General features: G+C 38.9%; 2 protein-coding genes across 2 annotated transcripts; one reads left to right on the plus strand and one right to left on the minus strand.

Moving 5' to 3' along the window:
* Positions 1–2282: 2282 nt before the first annotated feature.
* Positions 2283–8763, minus strand: asb15a (ankyrin repeat and SOCS box containing 15a; the record flags this gene model as incomplete). Its single annotated transcript, XM_079450873.1, has 10 exons — positions 2283–2454; positions 3824–3989; positions 4378–4531; positions 5231–5759; positions 5972–6143; positions 6225–6470; positions 6552–6710; positions 8206–8337; positions 8497–8534; positions 8660–8763. 10 exons carry the CDS (start codon positions 8761–8763, stop codon positions 2283–2285), a joined length of 1872 nt encoding a protein of 623 aa, XP_079306999.1.
* Positions 8764–11739: 2976 nt separating this feature from the next.
* Positions 11740–19720, plus strand: iqub (IQ motif and ubiquitin domain containing). The gene is made up of 12 exons (XM_079449792.1): positions 11740–12169; positions 14792–14926; positions 15031–15198; positions 15271–15446; positions 15525–15683; positions 15775–15985; positions 16396–16571; positions 17003–17173; positions 17620–17796; positions 18142–18381; positions 18711–18896; positions 19324–19720. Exons 1-12 carry the CDS (start codon positions 11893–11895, stop codon positions 19498–19500), a joined length of 2253 nt encoding a protein of 750 aa, XP_079305918.1. The 5' UTR covers positions 11740–11892; the 3' UTR covers positions 19501–19720.
* The last annotated feature ends 318 nt before the right edge of the window (positions 19721–20038 follow it).

Raw genomic sequence — 20038 nt, forward strand, 5'->3', positions numbered from 1 at the left:
TAGTGGATATTTGGAGTTCACCCAAAAGAAATGAGAAATCTTTCATGCATTATTCACTTTCCAATCCTGCATGGCGTTCAATGGACACAAAACACTTGTGTTCCACAGCAGAAAGCATCATGTTTTGAACAACATAAGGATAAACAGGTAATTGCAAAATAGTTATTATTGGGTGAACTATCCTTTTAAGCAAAAGCATAAAAAGGCATTATGGCATGAGTTGCTATTCAGCTTCTTTTACCTTTCGCAGTGATGCAATGACAATGCCACGGATGGCTGCCAATAGATCATCATGTGTTGACCGTCATCCCCAAAGTAGCCAATTTTAGTTCCTCTTTTAAAAAGTTCTCACCCTGTTTGTCCCTTGTGAGTCTTTGTCCTTTATTTGCATTTAAAATCTGAGTTTTGATGATGGAACGGAATCCAGTGTTTCCATGTGTTGTTCTGTGCTTTCCCAAGGGTCTTGCGTTCTCCTTTGCTGTAGTTGGTCTCTGGCGGTCCTGATTGCGGGTTAAATATCGGTTGCGCTCATCCTCGGGCCAGGGAAGTCTGGTATACTAGTTTCCACAGGGTTGTGTTTTCCCCCCAACAGCTTGACCATCTCCACCTGACCTCCACGACGTGTCATGTTGAAGTGAGCCGATCAACACCAGGATGCCTTTTCCTGTTATAAAGTCGAAATCGACATTAAGGTTGGTTTGGTGAAATGGAATATATTTTTAATGATATGAATTTTGTGTATTCTCCTGGCCACAATAATCATGTAAAAAATGTGAAAAAGTGATGATATGACCATATAATAATGTCAAAATACACTGTCACATTACCAGCTTGAACTAGTTATGATAAATCTAAAATGCTGTAAAATGGTCCTTTCAAAGAATACATCTTTGTATCTATAGAGTCGGAGTTGATATATATATAAATATAATGTATGCATATTTTGTCATACAAGTCCATATCTGTACCTTAATGGCACATATTAGCAAATGTTTAAAGGGAATGTCCCAGTGACTGCTTGCGACCATCTTTGACCATTTTTTCTAACAGTGTAGACACTATCCAACATATATGCTTTACATAAAACTTGTGAGTGAGGTGGTCCAATCTGTCAGCAATGTGCTTGTGTGCTAATTTGGTTTCTATAGAAACTAGACTGTCATAATAAAAGCTGTTTTTCATTGTTTTGGTAAGGACTCAAAAGTATGGGACAGGCACATTTACTTGAAAAACTCTTAACAATGATTAGTAAATAATGCAAAATATTTTAGACGGCGTAAATGAATATGTATATTAAGCAATTCCTTTTGAAATAAGGTCCAATTGCAATTCAATTAATTTATTTTATGAAGGTTTTTTCCAACACCGTGACCAGAGTTGTGGGATATTAACAAAATGGTGTTTGGACCCATAAGTGCTTAATAATTTTATATTAAATAATTAATCATTCATTATATTTTGTCTAGATGTGTACTCTGAATGACAGAGTAAGTTCTGGCATGAAACTCTAGATGGCACAGTCCTAACCAATCTGACTTAATAATTGAGCTTGCTGCTCTACGTTTAAACATTGGCTAGTGCTTGTTGTTGCTAGAGCAGAGCACGCATTTCAGAAACCCGCCTCCTTCCCCAGCTCCACCTGTATAGATCTGCTACAAGGTGATCACATTAGCTATGGGGGTTAATTCATATGTTAAATGTGCAGCAGCAGCATTCCTTATATGAACACAGCAGAATGCTGTGGATGTATTGGCAGTAGCAATTCTCTGCAACAGCAGCGTAGCAGATCTATTCCCCCAAGACCAAATACATTTATATGGCATTACCCTACCATGCCAAACCCTCCGAGAGTTGACATGACAGAACTGTACATAAATCAAATATTTCACTGCTGGGAATTAAAAGTGCTCGTAGTTTCAGAAACACCCATTTATGAAACCCGCCCAGAGCAGATTGTCCGTTTAGGGCTACTGTAGAAACAACATTATGAATTCCTTGCAAAGGGACATATGTAAAAATATCATTCCAAGGTAAAAAAACACAACAGCTCATTATTTAAGGTCTTTATACCCATCTGAAGACATAGTTATGTTCAGTATATTATATTTAATTTCTGTCAATAGATCCTCCAAAAATACACACAGCGCCTTTAACTAATGTTAACACACAACTTTGTTATAAAGTGTTAGGCTACTAGTACTTAGATTGGTATTAAGAGCCTACTTCAATTTCTGTGCCCCTTTGTACCTTTAACAAACTGTTATTGTCATTCTCCCAGTACTTTAGCAGATCCTCTCGACTAAACGTTCCCGTTGGCCTGTCTGGTCCTCCTGCCTAAGTCCGATGGGTATATGCTCAGCCACAATCTTCTCCAGCTCCTGTATCTCCTCACTGGCAGGAAGTTCATCTTCACTGGTGTCCTCATACTCACCAAGCTTTTTTCGGTAGCCCAAACTGCACGTACTTGTAATTCTATGCTCTTTTTTTTTAGTATGCACTATCCCTTTGTTTGTAGTTTGCGAGATGTGTTCACACTAGTTCCCCGAACAAGAGCGTTCGGCTGAGCGATAATAATAAGTGGAGGAACTTGACTGACAGGGGGTGCAAAACCGTATTTGGAGTAAGTCCAAATGATGATGTGTCTCCAAGGAGATTTGCATTCATTCGAGCTAAATTTAAACAGTCAAGGGACCAACCCCATAAAACAAAGTGCATTCTTAACTTTTCTCTGTTTCTTTTCAAATAAAACCTTTAACAATGCGTTTCTTCAATGACCATTATATGTAATGGTTAAACTTCTCATGACAAGGCAAACTGTAGACAGGTCATGACCGCTAAAAATGACACAATCTGATTTAACGTATGACATAGGTCTTGCAGTGTCATTATTCGCATAAATGTTTTCAATGTATCGTAAACATTTATGTGAGCAGAAATTATCAAGTGTACTTTTATGGTATCTGATAAAAAGCCTCAGATGTACAGTGAACTAATATGTCCAATGATTCTCACTGTTGTCTCTTTATCACAAGGTTACGAGATTGTGACATTGCACGAGTCAAAGTTTCTCCTTGAGAGGTAAGCAAGCATGCTTATTGATATTATTGTGACATAAAGCTATAAATAGATCCAACCTGCTTTAATGACTTTGTGATAATGCAGGTCATTCTAGTGCCGCTGTTTATCACTGCAGAGTGATGTTATGTTCAATGACACAATAAACACTGCTTGTGTGTTTTATAAGTGTATTACATTTTAACACATAATTGAATGGAACATCTTGATTGGAGACTCCATCAATGCTGTTATTTTTATCTGATATAAACATGTGTTTTGGGCTAAATTCAGCCGGAACATTATTTTATTGCACAAATAGCACAGAGAAGTTAATTTGGAGGCAAAGTCTGTTTGAGAGACATGGATAAACCTCTGGTTATATAAACCTTCTAACAATCCAATGGTTTTATCAATCTCTCCCAGGTCAGCTAATTTTTGCAAAATACACTTTTCTTTTTGAAAGTTCAAGACTCTAAAGCATTGCGATTGCTTAAGGTGCACAATTTTATTTCCTGAAGTATCACACCGTACCCCATAGTAGCAGGAAGATGGGGCGGAGCATATCAAAGAGCTTGCCCTTTTGTTTTCTAAAAAAGTGTGTGTAGTGCAGGATGAGTCATCAATATGTTTGGTCTGTTTACTTGAAGATAAATCCTATTTTAATTTCATTTTCAATAAGCTTTCTCCTAATGTTTAGGTATTGAATGGTGTCATGGGTTCTTTAACCTGCTAAACTATTTTCTACCTTTAGAAAAGAGCATCACACCTGACACTAATTCTTCCATACAGATCATACTCATTGTATGTCAGATAGCTTTTCAGTCCAGGTGGGAAAGGACCTGAGTATATGAAGTCTGGATCACCCAGCCTGCATGGGGTCATCTCTCTCCTGATGACTAGTCTGCATAGATGCTTCAACGAACGAGGATTTCCTGGAAAATTCAAAGATTTACAAGAAAATCATCTTTCATTGTTTTGGATTTCTGTAGGATTCATATATTGTAAAGAGCTTTAAAAATATAGTTGGGCCAAAAAAGAAAATTCTATCATCATTTATTTACCCTCATGTCAATTGATACTTTTTTTACTTTCTTTTCTCTGCAGAACACAAAAGAAGATATTTTAAAGAATGTTGGTAAATAAACAACATTGACTTCCATTATATGGGCACCATATAGACATTTCTCAAAATATCTTCTTTGTCGTCCACAGATGATAGAGTCACATACAGCTTTTGAAGAATAAGAATAAGAGGATGAATAAATAATGATTTATATTTTTGTGTGATCTATAGTAGCCTATTCTATTGATTGATCTTACCCAATATGTCTGAGATTTCTGACCACTCTTTATACTTCCTAAGAACCATCTTCAGCTTTGAGCAGATCGGAACATGACTGACATAATCCAAGAGAACCCGTACAGCTCGTCCGGACAGCTGGAGGAGCGAAGAGACGCTGATAAAATCACAGAACTACATGCAAGAGAAGACAAGACAAATATATTTATAGTCCACAGATATATTTAGTATGACATAGTATGACTGTCTGTAAATCGATTTGGATAAAAGTTTCTGCTAAATAACTAAATGTAAATATTATATTTTCCTCAGCTGTAAGTTAGCATTAAAACATTACTTCTTTCACAAGCTACATGGGTAGCTTTTGGGGTAATTCATCCAAAATAAAAATCATTTCATTTACTCACTCTCATGTCATTTCAAACCTGTATGACTTTCATTCTTCTGCAGAACACAAAAGAAGATATTTTGAAGAATGTCGATAACCAAACAACATTGGCCCCCATTGACTTCCACCCTGCGTTCCATTTCGGTTTGTTGAAGTAGCCTTCTGCGTCATCATCCCACATCGATAAGGAGGCCCTGTTGCCATGCAAAGAATCATGGGGGCCCGAAGTGTCCATCAGTTGTACCCTTCAAAAATGTGAGAACCGAAGGGCACTTTTCACTCGGAAGTGCCCTACGGTGGGCAATATATCCCATTTGGAACGCACTGCCATTGTATGGACACAAGACCACATTTCTCAACATATCTTATTTTGTGTTCCACACAAGAAAGAGTCATATAGTGGTTTGGAACGACATGTGGACGAATGACAGATGACAGATTTTTTATTTTGCGGTAGACTATCTCTTAACAGCTTTTCAACTCACTGGGATCTTCTCTCTTAGATCTTCCGAGTAATTCCCCCATGTTAAATCATGAAGACAACAGAAGCATTTTTCCGCATCATAACCGCCGTTTAAAAGCAGTCGCATCATCATCTCGTCCTTCAGACAGTATTGTAATGCAGTGGGAAACACCGTATCGCTGACCATCGTGAAGTAACAGTTCACATCAGCCTGTCCGGCCAAGAGCAACCTGACAATCTCGTACCTCCCGGATCTCACCGCCACTAGCAGGCAGTGCAGAGGATCCAGGTCCGTTCTGGCTCCAGCGGTTAACAGCACCTGAGTACTGCTCACATCTCCATTGGAGACAGCAAAGTATAAGGCAGTCTGTCTCATGTCACCGTAGGTCTCGGAGACATGCGTTTCCAGAAGAGCATTGACATCAAAGCCTTTCTCCAGCAGGAACTCCAGACACTGGACGTGACCTCCGTCTGCTGCTGAATGAACGGGGCTCTGGCCTGAGAGATGGAGAGCTTCTTTTGTGGTTACGGGGATGAGCATTCTCAGCGCCCTGAGAAGAGATCGTACCACATCGTTACTTGCTTCTACATTATTATCTGTGGTGCACAAACAATATTACATCGATAGTGAAATGCGGATGTTGTCAAATCTGTTTTCTATTTTGCAAGTCTAACCGTGTCTAGTATTTTATTGTTAGTGCCAAAGTAAATCGAATTGATAGAAGTAGTAATGGAGTGCGTTTGCGGCTCTCTTTGAACTAACAGGTAATGCCCTTCGTAAGCCGCACGGTGGATCGGCAACCGTGAGGAAAGATTAGCAAGGTTTGGATCAGCTCCATGTTGAAGTAGAAGCTCAATGCAGTCAGGATTGCCAGAACCAGCAGCGTCATATAAAACAGTGTCTCCATTTGGTGCCTGGGCATTTACATCGCCACCTAGTGGTGGAGAGGACATCTTTGCGTTAGTTTAATGCTTTAGATTAAAAATGTAGGTGTAGGTTTGTCAAAGAGTATTACCGTAGTGAATGAGGATGTCCAACACTTCTGCTCGGGCGTTTTCTGCAGCAATCTCCATAGGCGTCATGTCATTCTGGTCTACCTCAGATACGTTGCCTCCACGCTGAAGCAGGAGCTGAAGAATGTCAGTGCAGCCCACCTTGGCAGCTTCGTGAATGGCCGTCCATTTTTTAAGGCAGGCTTGGTTCACGGATGCACCTCGTGATAGAAGTGTGAAAGCTATTTCAAATGAATCTGTTCTTACAGCTGCAGCACAAAACATGTTTTGGAACTTATTTTGAATGATAATGTAGAGATTCAAGTGAGTCATATTTTTGGTTTAAGTACCCAGTAATAGGGGAGACACGTTCTTGCTGTTGGTCCTGTTGGGTGAAGCTCCATGTTCAAGCAGGGTCCTCACATTCTCCACCAGACCCGCTTGAATGGCCAAAATCAATGGGGTCTCTCCATCTGCAGTTTCTTTCTCTAAGGATAATCTGTAAGAACCTGACAGGAAATGTTTAACAATAACTTGCTCTCATGTTTTACTAGTGACCTTTTCATATTAAGAGCGCTAATAATAACTATAAAGATTATAGGTAACGCTTTAGATTACGGCCCGCAATGCACTGAATAATTCAACAGAATTTACAGCGTAATTAATTGAATCAATAATGTAAATCTAATGTACATTTCTGTTGGTAAAGGGGAACAATATGGAAAGTTTAGGGAAAAAATAATTTTTAAAATATATTTATACTCTATTTTAAAAGTAAGCGGTAACTATTTGAATATTACGTGGTATGCATTACCTTCAGTAGGCTATGCTATACACTATCCTGGCATGAACATAGACTACATTTTGTAATCACAATATTAAGTACGTGGTTCTTATTGTATTATTATAGCAAACATGAAATAAGGGGAAATTATGTGTTCAGTTTTTGCGCAAGCAAAAGAGCACGAATGAAGCACGCAGACTGTCTTTGCTTTGACTTTAGGATTCATATTTATTTAATTGATTTTAAGATTGTTGGTCAAAAATAATTTATTTTAATTATGAGTTATTATGAATTATTTTGATGTGTAAAATGTGCAAAATCAATGTAGATCTTTTGAGACTATAATCAAGTATTTCAAGAGTGGTTTGATTTGGATGTTTATATGGCATGTAGTTCGCTCGTAAATATTTTGTTTCTATATATATTAACCCCTTTATTCCCCAAACTTTGCATACTGTTTCCATTTATCTACACATTTTTGTCCCAATTAGTTACGCTGTAAATCCTGTTTAATTATGCGGTACATTGGGGGCCATCATTTCTTTATTTCTTTACCGATTTTCACGTAAAGTTGTTACTTATATACATTTTAGAAACAATTTTACAGATATTTTTACAGATTTTTCACATATATCAAACTACACAAAAGACTGCAAATTTACAAGAAAAAGCTAGCATAGTTGTCATCCTTTGAAAAGCCTTTATTTTAAATAATGTTAGAATTGAATATCCTCATTTGCATGAGATTACCTGTTATTCTATGAAGTCATACAGGTTTGGAACAACATGAATATAACATTTATAACAATTGTAATTTTCAGGTGAAAATGAAAGTGAAAGTGACCTATTTGTCAGTTATGGTGACCCATACCCGAAATGTGACCTCTGCATTTAACCCATCCAGAGAGTAGTGAACAAACGTACACCCGGAGCAGTGGGCAGCTATCACTAAGGGGTATGTTGCCTTGCTCAAGGGGACCACAGTCGTAACCGCCTGAGGATCAAAGGGGCAAATTTCTGGTCACGGGTCCGACTTTCTAACCATTAGGCCACGATTGCCCCTGAACTACTTCTGTATTCCATGAATACTACAAGAAGAGCTATTTGATGCCAGTTATCTCACCATTCCTTAAAGGCCAGAAAAAGGTCACAATGAAGCATTGCAGATTGAGCAAATATAGGAAATACTTTCAAGCTACAGCAGTTTGCGTCTATCTCACCATAAATGACCATCTCCAGCACCTGTACAGACTGTTGGACAGCAGCTCTGTGGAGCGGGTACAATCCTCTGCTGTCCACCTCAGTAAATGCAGCAGGATAATCTGAGAGCTTCTCCAGAGCGAAAAGATCTCCTGTGGGGGCCAGATGACAAATGCACATCTGCATACTGTTTTCAATTACCCTATAATTCCCTTAAAACAAAAACTATTGACTTTCTAAAGCCTATTTGTCAACTAATATTAATGTTTTTCTGCAAGCACAAACTGTGATCACTCATTGAGAATTTTCACCTCGGAAAATTGCATCCAGGATTTTTTGATGTTCCACACTGGATTTATCCGCAGGACAGAACAAGAAGCAGCATCATAATGGGTACAATCTTTACAGTTTGTTCATTCATATATAGGGGACATATATATAATAAAATATAATCTATAAATCTATTCATCGCACCTTCCAAGGGAGGCGATGTCATTACAAGACTCTTGGATGCTCAGTTGGATAGCAGCATCAAGAAGATCGTCGTCGTCATCATCTACTTCATCTAATGGATCCATTCTCCTAAAGGTACATTTGATGTTCAAAATAAAGCTCAATAAATAGTTACTAGGTGTAAAGTTCATTGCAAGTACATCTTGTTCTGGTTTTCTTTGAAATCAGATGTACGGTGTATTACCCACAGAAACTTCTTAGTATCCGTAATATGACACAGTACTGCTGAACTGACACATTTAAAGTGACCAGTTTATTTCCAGAAGGATCACTGATAAGAAGAATTCATGTCTCTCAAGGCAGCTGTCTTCACGGAAACACCGTTCTTACATAAGATTGTCAGTTAACAACAGAGGTTTTGACATTTGTACACACATTTCAAGGAAATTGAGCTAGAGCATGCACAGCCGACACCTGGACTGCCATTTCCACTAAATTCTTTGCGCTTCGCCGAACAGTAAACAAATCTCACCTTGTGAAACACAGTTCCGGTGAAATCACGGGTCTCGTGCTGCTGTGCCAGTAGTTTAGCTGCACACAATCTGAACTTGAGTGCCGGCTTCTGCTGCCTAAAACAGCAACACACGCATCTAATTTTGGCTGTCACCTGCTCTGTCTCTCCGGTCGTGCACACCAGTGAAGTCAGATGTTATGCCTTTACAAACATAACTCTTATTTAAATAATAATATTTATGACAATGATGAGCAATAATTATATTTTAGTCTGTGCAAAACAGCCCCAGTTAAAACTAAACTGCTTATTATAATTAATAACAATATTCAAATAAACACATTTGTAAACATCTTTACAGTAAAACTGATTTAATTTTATTATTCTGAGTCTCCATGCAGGGTTATAGGCTTCTATAAATGTACTGTATTTGACCGCTGTTGGGTGCATCTGATACTGTATGTACAGTCGAGGCATCATTTTGTGGTTAATGGGGAAATCCCATTGGCACCCATTCACTTGCAGTGGTTTTGTGTTAAGGTGAATGGTGTGCCGGCGCTATTCGATTATCAACATCGTACAAAATATCTTCCTTTGTGTTCTGCAGAAGGAGGAAAGTCATACAGGTTTGGATTGACATGAGTGTGAGTAAATGAAGACAGAATTTGTATTTTTGGGTGAACTATTCTTTTAATAGTGTCATAGCTTTGTCAAACCGACAATTTAAAGAAAATCATTTATAGTCTCAAATAAGTTTAATGGGCACTTTTACATAAACACGACTGGAATTTGGAAAGTGTTATTAAAATATAATCCTTAAAGTAAACCATTCATATAAACCTTGTACCACTCATATGAACTTGTACGATTTGTAAGTGGGTAAGGTTTAACACAAGACTTATTTAATAATAAAGACCAAAGAAAAACCCACAAGGGGGTAAAATACAAAGAACAAGGAACATGACGGATAAACAGGAATAGACTAACTACACTAGACAAGACTAAAGACAACACTCGATGACTAGACTAGACTAGACTGTCAAGAAACAATGGCTCCCCTCTTATATGACGCTGCGTGTTACTATTTTAATTGAATGGTTATATATTATTAGAGATAAAATGAATATGTCCGAAGAACCGCCTCAACTTCTTAAATATCCAAAGTTGACCTAAATGCGCATATAAAATGCAGAGGTGTTTGTCCCTTCACACGCTCCGTAGTCCGGTGTACATTGTTTTCAAGTGATTAGCAGCAAAATATGGTTGAAAGTCTGTATTTGTGGTTTGTTTTTCGCACATAAAGCATTCTCGTCGCTTGAGAAAAATTCAACTGAGCCACAAGTCGCAGATGGACCAATTTTTACGATGTCTTTAGTACTTTTCTAGACCTTGGCAAAAACTGACACCATGATGTCTATGAGGAGGCCTGGAAATCTCTCGGCTGTCACCTGAATATCTTCATTCGTGCTCCGAAGACGCCTGAAGTTCTCTAAACATGTTTAATGTCATGTGAAAAATCACGCAAAGTTGATTTTTGGGTGAACTTTCCCTTTAAACGGCATTGTTGTTACTCACAATACACAATTTAATAAGGAATGTATCAATAAAAGCAGCTTTTCCTAATATGCTTTCTCACTAAGTGGATCCTCCAACTGCCGCCCGATCCACTATGCACCGACCCCCCTATGGTCCCTCCCGCACGTGGTGAGCCCACGGGAAGGCGGCCCCACGTTGGGACTATGTCTCCCCTATGTCTCCCGGCTGGCCTAGGAACGCCTCGGTGTCCCCCCGGAAGAGCTAGAGGAAGTGTCTAGGGTGAGGGATGTCTGGGCATCTCTGCTTAGACTGCTGCCCCCGCGACATTCTGTAATCTCATCTGAAACACTAAAGTCAGAGCAGTCTCTCACCGTAAAGGTTTTAAATGATAATGTTATATTGGTAAACCATATGAAAGCACTATAAGCTATTCTGCCCAAAGATTTACAGTCCAACACTAGATGTATTTGTACTAGATTCTCTAGTAATGAATCCAGGTCTACAGATTGATAACATGATCTTAATTATCTTTCTAGTAAAATAAGTGTCAATCGAGATTCAAAGCTCACTCAGGAGGACCACCTCTAGTTCTTTTTCATGGTTTCCACTTGAAGGTTGAGGGAGATCTCATCGGCGTCATGAATTACTACGATGTCACCTTACGATCACAGTGCATGTTACAGATTACTGACTAATGTACATTGCATAGATTTTCTTTCTTTTCAATATCTCTGTTTAAAGATGTCTCAAGATATCTTAATCCGGTTCTTTCTTACGTCTGAATCAGTGAGTCGATTCATTTGGACAGTGTGAACCGTCTGAAACGTGATTCGCCGAATCTGACCATCAAATGACAAATTGATATTTTGACTCATGTCCTAACACTAGTTTGTTTCAAGTGATAAAACAGGGTAAATACATGCCATATTTATGACACATAAACTATTATTACAATCATTGTTAACAATGCTGTTCCAAACTTGAGTGTTTTCAAAGCCGAATCATTACAAAGAATCAAATGAATGACTCGCGTGTCACACGTACCATGGTTACCATAGCAGCGGCCAAACACCACACATTCACACTGACAAGTGAGGCTAAACCACAGCACAACTCGTTTACTTCATCCCATAATATAGCGTTTCTTAAAAAAAATACGCTTAAACTAACATAAGGTGTAGTGTTATGGTGGCGCGACAGCTTTGCCATGTCAGAACACGAAAGTGAATATAACAGTGCTGAACCGGAGCGACGTGAGGTGCGAGTCCCGACACAAGATGTCAATCAAACTGAGAACGAAGATCAAGAAGATGTCGACGAAGATCAAGATATCACATTTAACGTCTACACATCAACAGACATGATTTTACAAGAAGAAAACATCGCGGATGCAACTTCTCAAGCGAATGGTTACGAAACAAATACGCAACGAAGTAAAACCAAGGTCATTTCATCCAGTGAGGTTGGAAACTCAACAGCAACAGGTGAAACAAGTAGCATTTTCACTAACAACTTACAGTTGGGCTTGTTGCTATGGTCAGATGTGTTACAACAGTAGGCCTACTACTAAAGTCACGATATATTACCATGTAATAGGCTATCGAGAACGTGAAGATGACGCCTCGCCCTATTTTGCACGTTGCCGTGGTGCCGCCATCTTTGGAGGATACGCTCCACTGCTATTATTGTCTATAATTGATATAGGCCTACCGTTACTTGTTTTGTTTGATATATGAAGAAAGCGAAGGTGAAAGAACCATGGACTTTTGAGGAATGCTATAGCAGGTTTTAACCTGCACAGTTATATTTCCTAATCAAACAACAAAAACAAAACACAGCATTGAACGCACTAGCAAACATCCTTCCAAGATGGCGCAACATTCAACGCGGCCTGACGTTGATCAACATTACATTACGTTAATTCATTTGTCAGACGCTTTTATCCAAAGCAACTTAGTAGAGAGCATTGTTACCTTCCCCTTCTTGTCTAGCGGTAGACAGGGGTTGCACTTGTAACAAAAATAAATGAATTAAACATTGACTCACTTTCTTAACCTCTGTCCCAGAGTGAAAACACAACACTCAACGCAATACCATTTGGAAACATAGAGCATCCCAGGAAGAATCTCTCCAGGAGGTTCTTTCTCCCAAACTGCTTCCAAAAAAAGGCCAGTAGGTTCACGATACCTTTTAGTTACCACACATTGAAATAAAACTGTAGAGAAAAGTTGAGCAATGCCCCTTTTTCTTAAGGCATTGTGAAAACAGCTGTTCACTAGAGTTGCTAGCCGCTGTTGGTTAGCCTTCATGGTGAGACTAAATACGCAGCCACTGCTGCTAGAAACACCACGGTTCAAGAAGAGTTCACTAGAGCTTACAGCTGCTGCTGCTAAATCTTCAGAACCAGCACAAATAAGCAGTTTCTTTCAGTCTGGATCAGAGGAGAAGTGTGGCCTGCACAGGCCTCTCCAAACTGCTCTGAGGCCAAAATACACAACAAGACTTTTGACCTCAGATTTTCAGTAGGGACGTGTTGCAGAAAGTCTGTGCCAGTCTGCAGATTTGATCAGTTAGTGTGTTTCTATCTGAAACTTTCAAAAAGTCTGCAAGTGTTCAGCAAGTGTAGATTAAAAACAAATCTTTTCTGATTTTAAAAGTTTTGTAGTGTACACAGCCATTAAGCTCTCACTCTGTCTACACGAACACAGGTATTTTCAAAACCGTAGCTCTTTCTATGCAGTTTGGCCGTTCGTCCATAAGCAAACGCAGTACCCGGTCACTGGAACCAAAGTTTTTTGACAACTCCGGCCAGGGTAAGGATTTTTAGAAACTCCAGTTTCAGTGCTGTCGTGTAGACGTTGAAACCGGAGATTTGGCTTATGACGTTGGAATCCAGAGTTTTTAGGCGTGTGCACCTGAAAGTTTCAATAACACGGAACATGGAAAGCAACATCTTGTGAGTATCAGTGCAACTCACTATTCTGTTGAAGATAAAGAGATCATTATGAAGAAATCTCATGAATTGAAAACATCGTTACAAGGCAGGAATAAACTGCTGCCATGAAAGTTTGAGTCAATACAGAAATCAAATGAATGTAAATTATTTATATAGGTTTACAATAAGATTAACCATAAAATGTAAGCTTTAATTTAAAGTTTGTTATTATACGAATATAGTTGTATTTATTTAAATGCAATGTTTATTATTAATGAATAAATATTAATTATCAACTCGTATAATAATTGTATGAATGTGTTTTGAATTATAATTTATAAATGTAAATATACTAAAGCAATAAGCCCCAGAAGCAGTGGGTTACAGTGCATTTTATAACAGCTAAGGGCGTTGTGGCACGATGCGAAACAGCCTTTATAAATCAGGGTATTTTATAACGTCTTAGAACTCAGCCAATCAGAATCAAGGAACTGAACATTTAAAAAAATACAAATTGGCAGCAAACGATTTTCTCTCTAACATCTTTTTACCTTAAACTTTTTTTTATTTGAAGCTAGAGATGCATGGGGAGTGCCTTCACTGCGTCAGATGTACGTCACTTTTCTCAGAGCTGATGGTTCAGTTTTGGTTTGGTTCGCTAACACAGAATAAAACCTGCTCCGTAGCAGGTTTGCTGTGTAGCCTTATTTGCCATGGCGAAGAAACCCGCTCAAAACCAATCCACCTTCTTGGAGTATGCTCAAACTCAACGCAAAATTACCTGTGTAACAGCCGAAACCAGATTTGTGATACAAACCACTCAGACGTAACAGAAAATAAACATTTTGTCAACACGCTAAACAGTACCGATAGTTTACAAGGCCATGCTACTAGGAGGATTAAAGCTGGAGTAAGCAAATGAGAGAATGAACAACAAGATTTTTTTGACACAAGACAGACAGTTATTGGTTAGTCAAATAAATGCGGAACAAGCTCTAAAGACAGTTTCAGCTGCAACAACATATACAAACGTTATGTGGCTCAAACTTAACTTCCGGTTGACCTTTGACCAGAAGTTAACTTTGGGCCAGGCGCGTCCGTCTATCCCTTAATCGTTTGTTTATTTACACGAACATTCATATTCATCCAACATTTGTGTTTTTTTTTGCAGTTAAGATCTTGCTAATGCCAGATAGGCACATGATAACAGGTGCCTTTACCATTGGCCTTACAATCCTGGATCTGAAAAAACACTTTGCCTTTGAGCTCAGAGTGCCATCAGATATCATACAGATCACTTTAGATGGTAAGAGATTTGCATTTGTTCCATTGGTTTTTATAAGACAAAATGATGGTTGAAGTATCCGACATAGAAAATATTTTGAGAAATGTTTGCCTTGTTTGGTATAGAAAAGTGTGTCGATGATGTCCAGACGCTGATGGACATTGGTGTACAGCCACATGGGATGGTCCAGTTTGAGTTGAGCTCATTAGATCCAGAGAATAACCCCATTAGACCAGTCAAACCACAGCAAGAGTACAACATGCCGGATGTCATCGCTGTTAGAGTGCAAACAGGTACCATCAAAACTACAGATGTGTATCGACAGACAAAATATAAGACAAGTCTGACAAGTATTTCTCTTTAAGATGCAGACACATATCAGGATGTGGTGGTGGAGATCGAGAGGGCCACTCGAGGAAAGCCATTTCTTGGAGGATACCGTCATAAAGTCACAAAGGCAGAGTATCATCATGCTGCTGTGCAAACCATAGCTAAGAAAAGGCCTGACAGAGGAATAGAGATTTTCAGCAGGGACACACAGGTGCATACACACACCTTTATAAATAGGAAAAAACTATTTTTGTGACAACATTCATGTGTTTTCTCGACTTTTAAACAGACCGTCATATTAAGAAACCAGATCCAGCAGTGTTCGAAAAACGCCTCGACTCAGATGACCAGCATCGGCTGCTATGTCTCCAACATGGAGGACAAACTTATAACACCTACAGGGATTTACATGAGCGCAGACGAGTATCACAGCAAGAGACTGAAAGCTGTACGTGTCTCTGGGTTGGAAGAGAATGTTTCTGATGGCTGCTGCATGTGCTTTTTACTGTAGGAGACATGACAGTGTAAATTTCTTTCAGGTCATTACACTACAAACGTATGTCAGACGCTGGCTGGCCAAGCGTTTCGTGGACAGCCTGAGACAGGCGAAAGAGCTGCATCTGGCATGGTTGGAAAATGAAACGAGACGGAAGAAAGAAGAGAAAGAACAGGGGATCAGAGATAAGTATCGCCGCTGGATGAACCCAGAGAGAAAAGCTGACTTTGATCTGTTTTATAATGCTTTGCAAAGTGAGTGTGTGAGTTTATCTTTCAGGGGACATGTTTGTTCACCAAAAAATGAAAGTTCTTTCATTTATTCAACCTCATGTCAGTCCAAACCTGTATGAGTTTCTTTCATCTGCAGAACACAAAAGAAGATATTTTGTTGGTAGCCAAACAACATTTACCCCCATTGACTTCCAACGTGGACACAAAACTATTTCCCGAAAATATCCTCCACAGAATAAAGTCATACAGGTTTTAAATGGTGTGAGGGTGAATAAATGATGACAGAATCTTTATTTTTGGATGACCTATCACTTTAAGTTATTTAATCGTTGAATATAATAGTGTTTGTATTGAGATGGAGATAGAGGATGTGTACACTTGTATGTATATAATTCAGGTCGTCATTCTCTGTCTTTCTCGGCTTGTGTCAGAATGGAGGCAAGAGGAGGAGGAGCGCATCAACGCCACCTTTTTTGGTGCGGAGAGAAAGGCAGCCCTGTGCGCTCTGCTGGAGCAAGAGACCCAGTTCATCTCATCTATAGAACGTCATAAAACCGCTGCATTCGAGAAGAACCAAGATAAAGCTGTTCATGCCTTTCTCAACAAGGTGACAATCTTTGCTAATCTGCTGTTTCCTCGTGAGTTACTTTATATCGAAACCTAAAGGAAAACTTTCCTTAAAAAACATTTTAAACCTGTATGACTTTCTTCTGCAGAACAGATACATAGGTATTTGACATTCTTCAAAATATCTTCTTTTGTGGGCTTATATTGACAGGAGGCAGTAAATGATGACAGAATTTTCATTTTTGGGTGAACTATCCCTTTAAGATGGTTGTTTCAGTGAAAATACACCTGCAGTAAAACGCATTGAAGTCACTTTCGAAAAGACTGATAACGTACTGATAACAAACTAGATCAAAAGTAAACCCTGATAGCCTTCAAGTCGTTATTATTCCATTGGAGTTCCACTGGTGGTTCTCTACATTGGGTTCACAAATGTCATCCTCTCAGCAGCCAATGATGTACGTCCTTTAGTGTGCAGAGCCTAAAAAGTGGCGTGCGTTTGACGGGAAGGTGACACAGATGGACACACAGTTCACTATCAGAGGTTCTGAGCTGCGAGATTTATACAACAGCATCACCCAAGATGATGTCACAAAGGATGAACGTCTGGATGTGCTGCTTACCATCAAACACACTGTGAAGGTCAGTTCCAGACTAGTTCTTGTAGCCTGTAACTGTATACAACTAGGCGTGTCACAATATACTAAAATAACCAACAATCACTGAGACAATTTATAACTAGATCTTATATCTTATATCTTAAGAGTTATATCTTATAACTAGATAGCATAGTAATGTAAATAATTCAACACTTGTTTAAAATTGAATGGTAAAAAAATCTAACGGTTACAAACTCTCTCTCTCCACCTCCCTACACTTATATTTTAATGTGGTTCATAAAAAATATGGGAAACACAAAAATATATTTGTATATATATATATTAATTTGACTGATGCCGTTATTTATTATTAAAAAACATTTAGATTAAAAATGATGACTGCTTAATGGTGGTTATTTTATTTAATGTAAATGCTTGTGACATACGTATCTGCTTAACTCATTTTATGTATTTTTGGCTTTCAAATAGGATCATAAATGTAAGCTGACACAGGAGATCGTGGTTTTGATTGACAGGGAAGTGGATTTGTTGATGAGGGGGATGAAGAAGAAAAACATGGATGGGTTGAGAAAGAGAATATCTACCCTGTTCCTTCAGTACATCAAAACCCCAGAGTTCAATCCTCAGGCGTCCAAACTACTGCAGGTATGTGGCGAATCTGTCATTTACAGTAACATTGAGCTGTAAAGTCTATTTTGTTCTGGCCACAAAGTAAGAAAAAGCACTAATGAGATCTCTTTAAATGTTTAATTTAAATAAAATAAGAATGCATCCTAGACAGAAAAGAGATTGAATGCAAATGTTTTGAATTGTCTAATGGTTTTTGGATATATTTCCTGAGGAAAGGATGCCCCAATCTCACACGTGACTCATTTAGCAACGTCACACATTTCACTTAGATATGAAGGAAAATAAATAATAAGATAGAGATTTTAGTACAAAATCTCATTGACGACCAAATTAATTATTCTGTCTTTTTTGTCTCCTCAGTATCCCGCTGACTTTAGGAAGAACATGTATTTGTGTAGTGGTTGTAATGAGTACAAGTCATCCAGCGACTTTGCCTTGAAGACTAACACATCAGTAGTTGGCCTCTGTTGCCGCTGTACACAGTTAGACAATGAAGGCCGCCGTAGAGAAGACTTCTGCCTCTACAAAAACATACTCAAACATCTGCGTGAAACTGAGGCCAAGTGCAGCCCTGAATCCGAAATCACGTACTTACTACAGGTACAGTGGGCAATTGCAGAAATGTGAACCACAGCTTGGAAAAAAACAAGTTTTCTACTTCTGGTTTCTAAAAAGGATCAAAAACTTCGGTAGAAATATTCACACTCACACTTCCGTTTATACATTAATTGAATTTATAAGAGCATGGCACCACCGTTCTTCGGTTTCATGTTCTGATTATTCTGTTTGCCTCAAACACTATATATTTCAACAAAACAGGGAAGTTGAATTACCATGAATGAGGGAAAGTGCAACCCCCAGTATGTTGTCAACTGCTTCATAAAGGAACTTTGATTTGCTTTGACGACCATTTATTGGCTCTTTATTAGGAGCAGGATCTGCGGTACCTGTTGGATGAGCTGTGGGGGGCTCAGTCTGCTCTGAGCGGGTTTAAAGACCTGCACGACTTGCTGCTTGTGCGGTGGGAAAAGAACTCGGCATGGAGCCCCTGGAACTGCATCCTTCTAACAAAAGACGAGGCAGCCACACACCTCCAAGTGGAGAACATCAGGAAGGTACTGAAGCCACGACATTTTCTGCTCTTGAATGCATCCTTTAACAGAGAGAAATTTATAAACATCAGAGGGGAACACAGGGATATCCAATATCCAAGTAACTATTGCTAACTATACTAAATTAAACACGGAATAGCATACTTTAGATGGTCATCTTAATTATACCATTTTATTAGCAGTGACAAGGAGGTGAGTGTTCGAGCATTATAGCATAATACGTAATAAGGATTTATTATTGAATCTTGACAAAACCCTATTTCACATCAGTGTTTAGATTTGATCATCCTTTATAGTGTGTGACTCAACTCTTATAATGATGGCATTGCAATGTCAAGCAGAAAAAAACAACTTTTTCTGCCACCAGCCAACGCAAATCTCATGTGGCACCATTAACACGCGGACAACTGGGTGTTGCTTTTCCCTGCAGGCATACGACGTGGTGGTTATCCGTGATGTCAAGCAGAAACACGCGCTGGCCAGGAAGTACTTCTCACGGATACCTGCCGTGGCCGAATGGCAGCACGACGCCGAGGTTCATCCCACCTCCCTCGGCAACCTGCTGGTCTCCAAGCCCATCACCAAGGCGACCGAGCAGAATTGCTAAGAGGCGACCCACAATCCTGCATGTGCCCTAGGACTTCTGCTTTATAACTATTTCCTGGCTTAATAGTATACAGAATCGAGTAACAAATGATATATTTGCATTGAGGTACATTGTACTGTATGTTTGCGTTTAAGAACATTTGAAATTCCATGTTAGATGTTGCAAGGCATTTTCTTTTCTTCTGTGCACCCTGGATATTAAAACAATTTTCTTTTCTCTGCTTTGGTTTCGATTCATCGGATGGTTCAATGCTAATGAACTGAAGTAGAGGAAGCAGTCATAATATGGATTTAGATATGCTCAAAAAGTGCAGCGCACTATAATCGTCTGAAAAAGCAGCATTAGCATCACGTCATCAGTTAAATAAAAGAAAGGAACTAGATAATCCAGCATCATTACCAAATCAACCCTTAACTCCTCAATTCCACACATGTATTTAAATGCAATTGGGAGCACTTCTGTTGCCTAGAAAGCACAGGTTCAAGTGTTTAATAAGACGTTTGGAAATGATATATACCCATGGTTATAATCAGGAGGT

This window comes from Barbatula barbatula (genome assembly GCF_947034865.1).
Source record: "Barbatula barbatula genome assembly, chromosome: 25".
Taxonomy (NCBI): domain Eukaryota; kingdom Metazoa; phylum Chordata; class Actinopteri; order Cypriniformes; family Nemacheilidae; genus Barbatula; species Barbatula barbatula.

Bases quoted from the DNA above. Each gene is read 5' to 3' on its own strand.
- iqub (XM_079449792.1), top strand. From the start codon at position 11,893: ATGTCAGAACACGAAAGTGAATATAACAGTGCTGAACCGGAGCGACGT. The intron at 14,927-15,030 runs GTAAGAGATTTG...TGTTTGGTATAG, and splicing joins CATACAGATCACTTTAGATG to AAAAGTGTGTCGATGATGTC. The intron at 17,797-18,141 runs GTATGTGGCGAA...TTGTCTCCTCAG, and splicing joins AGGCGTCCAAACTACTGCAG to TATCCCGCTGACTTTAGGAA.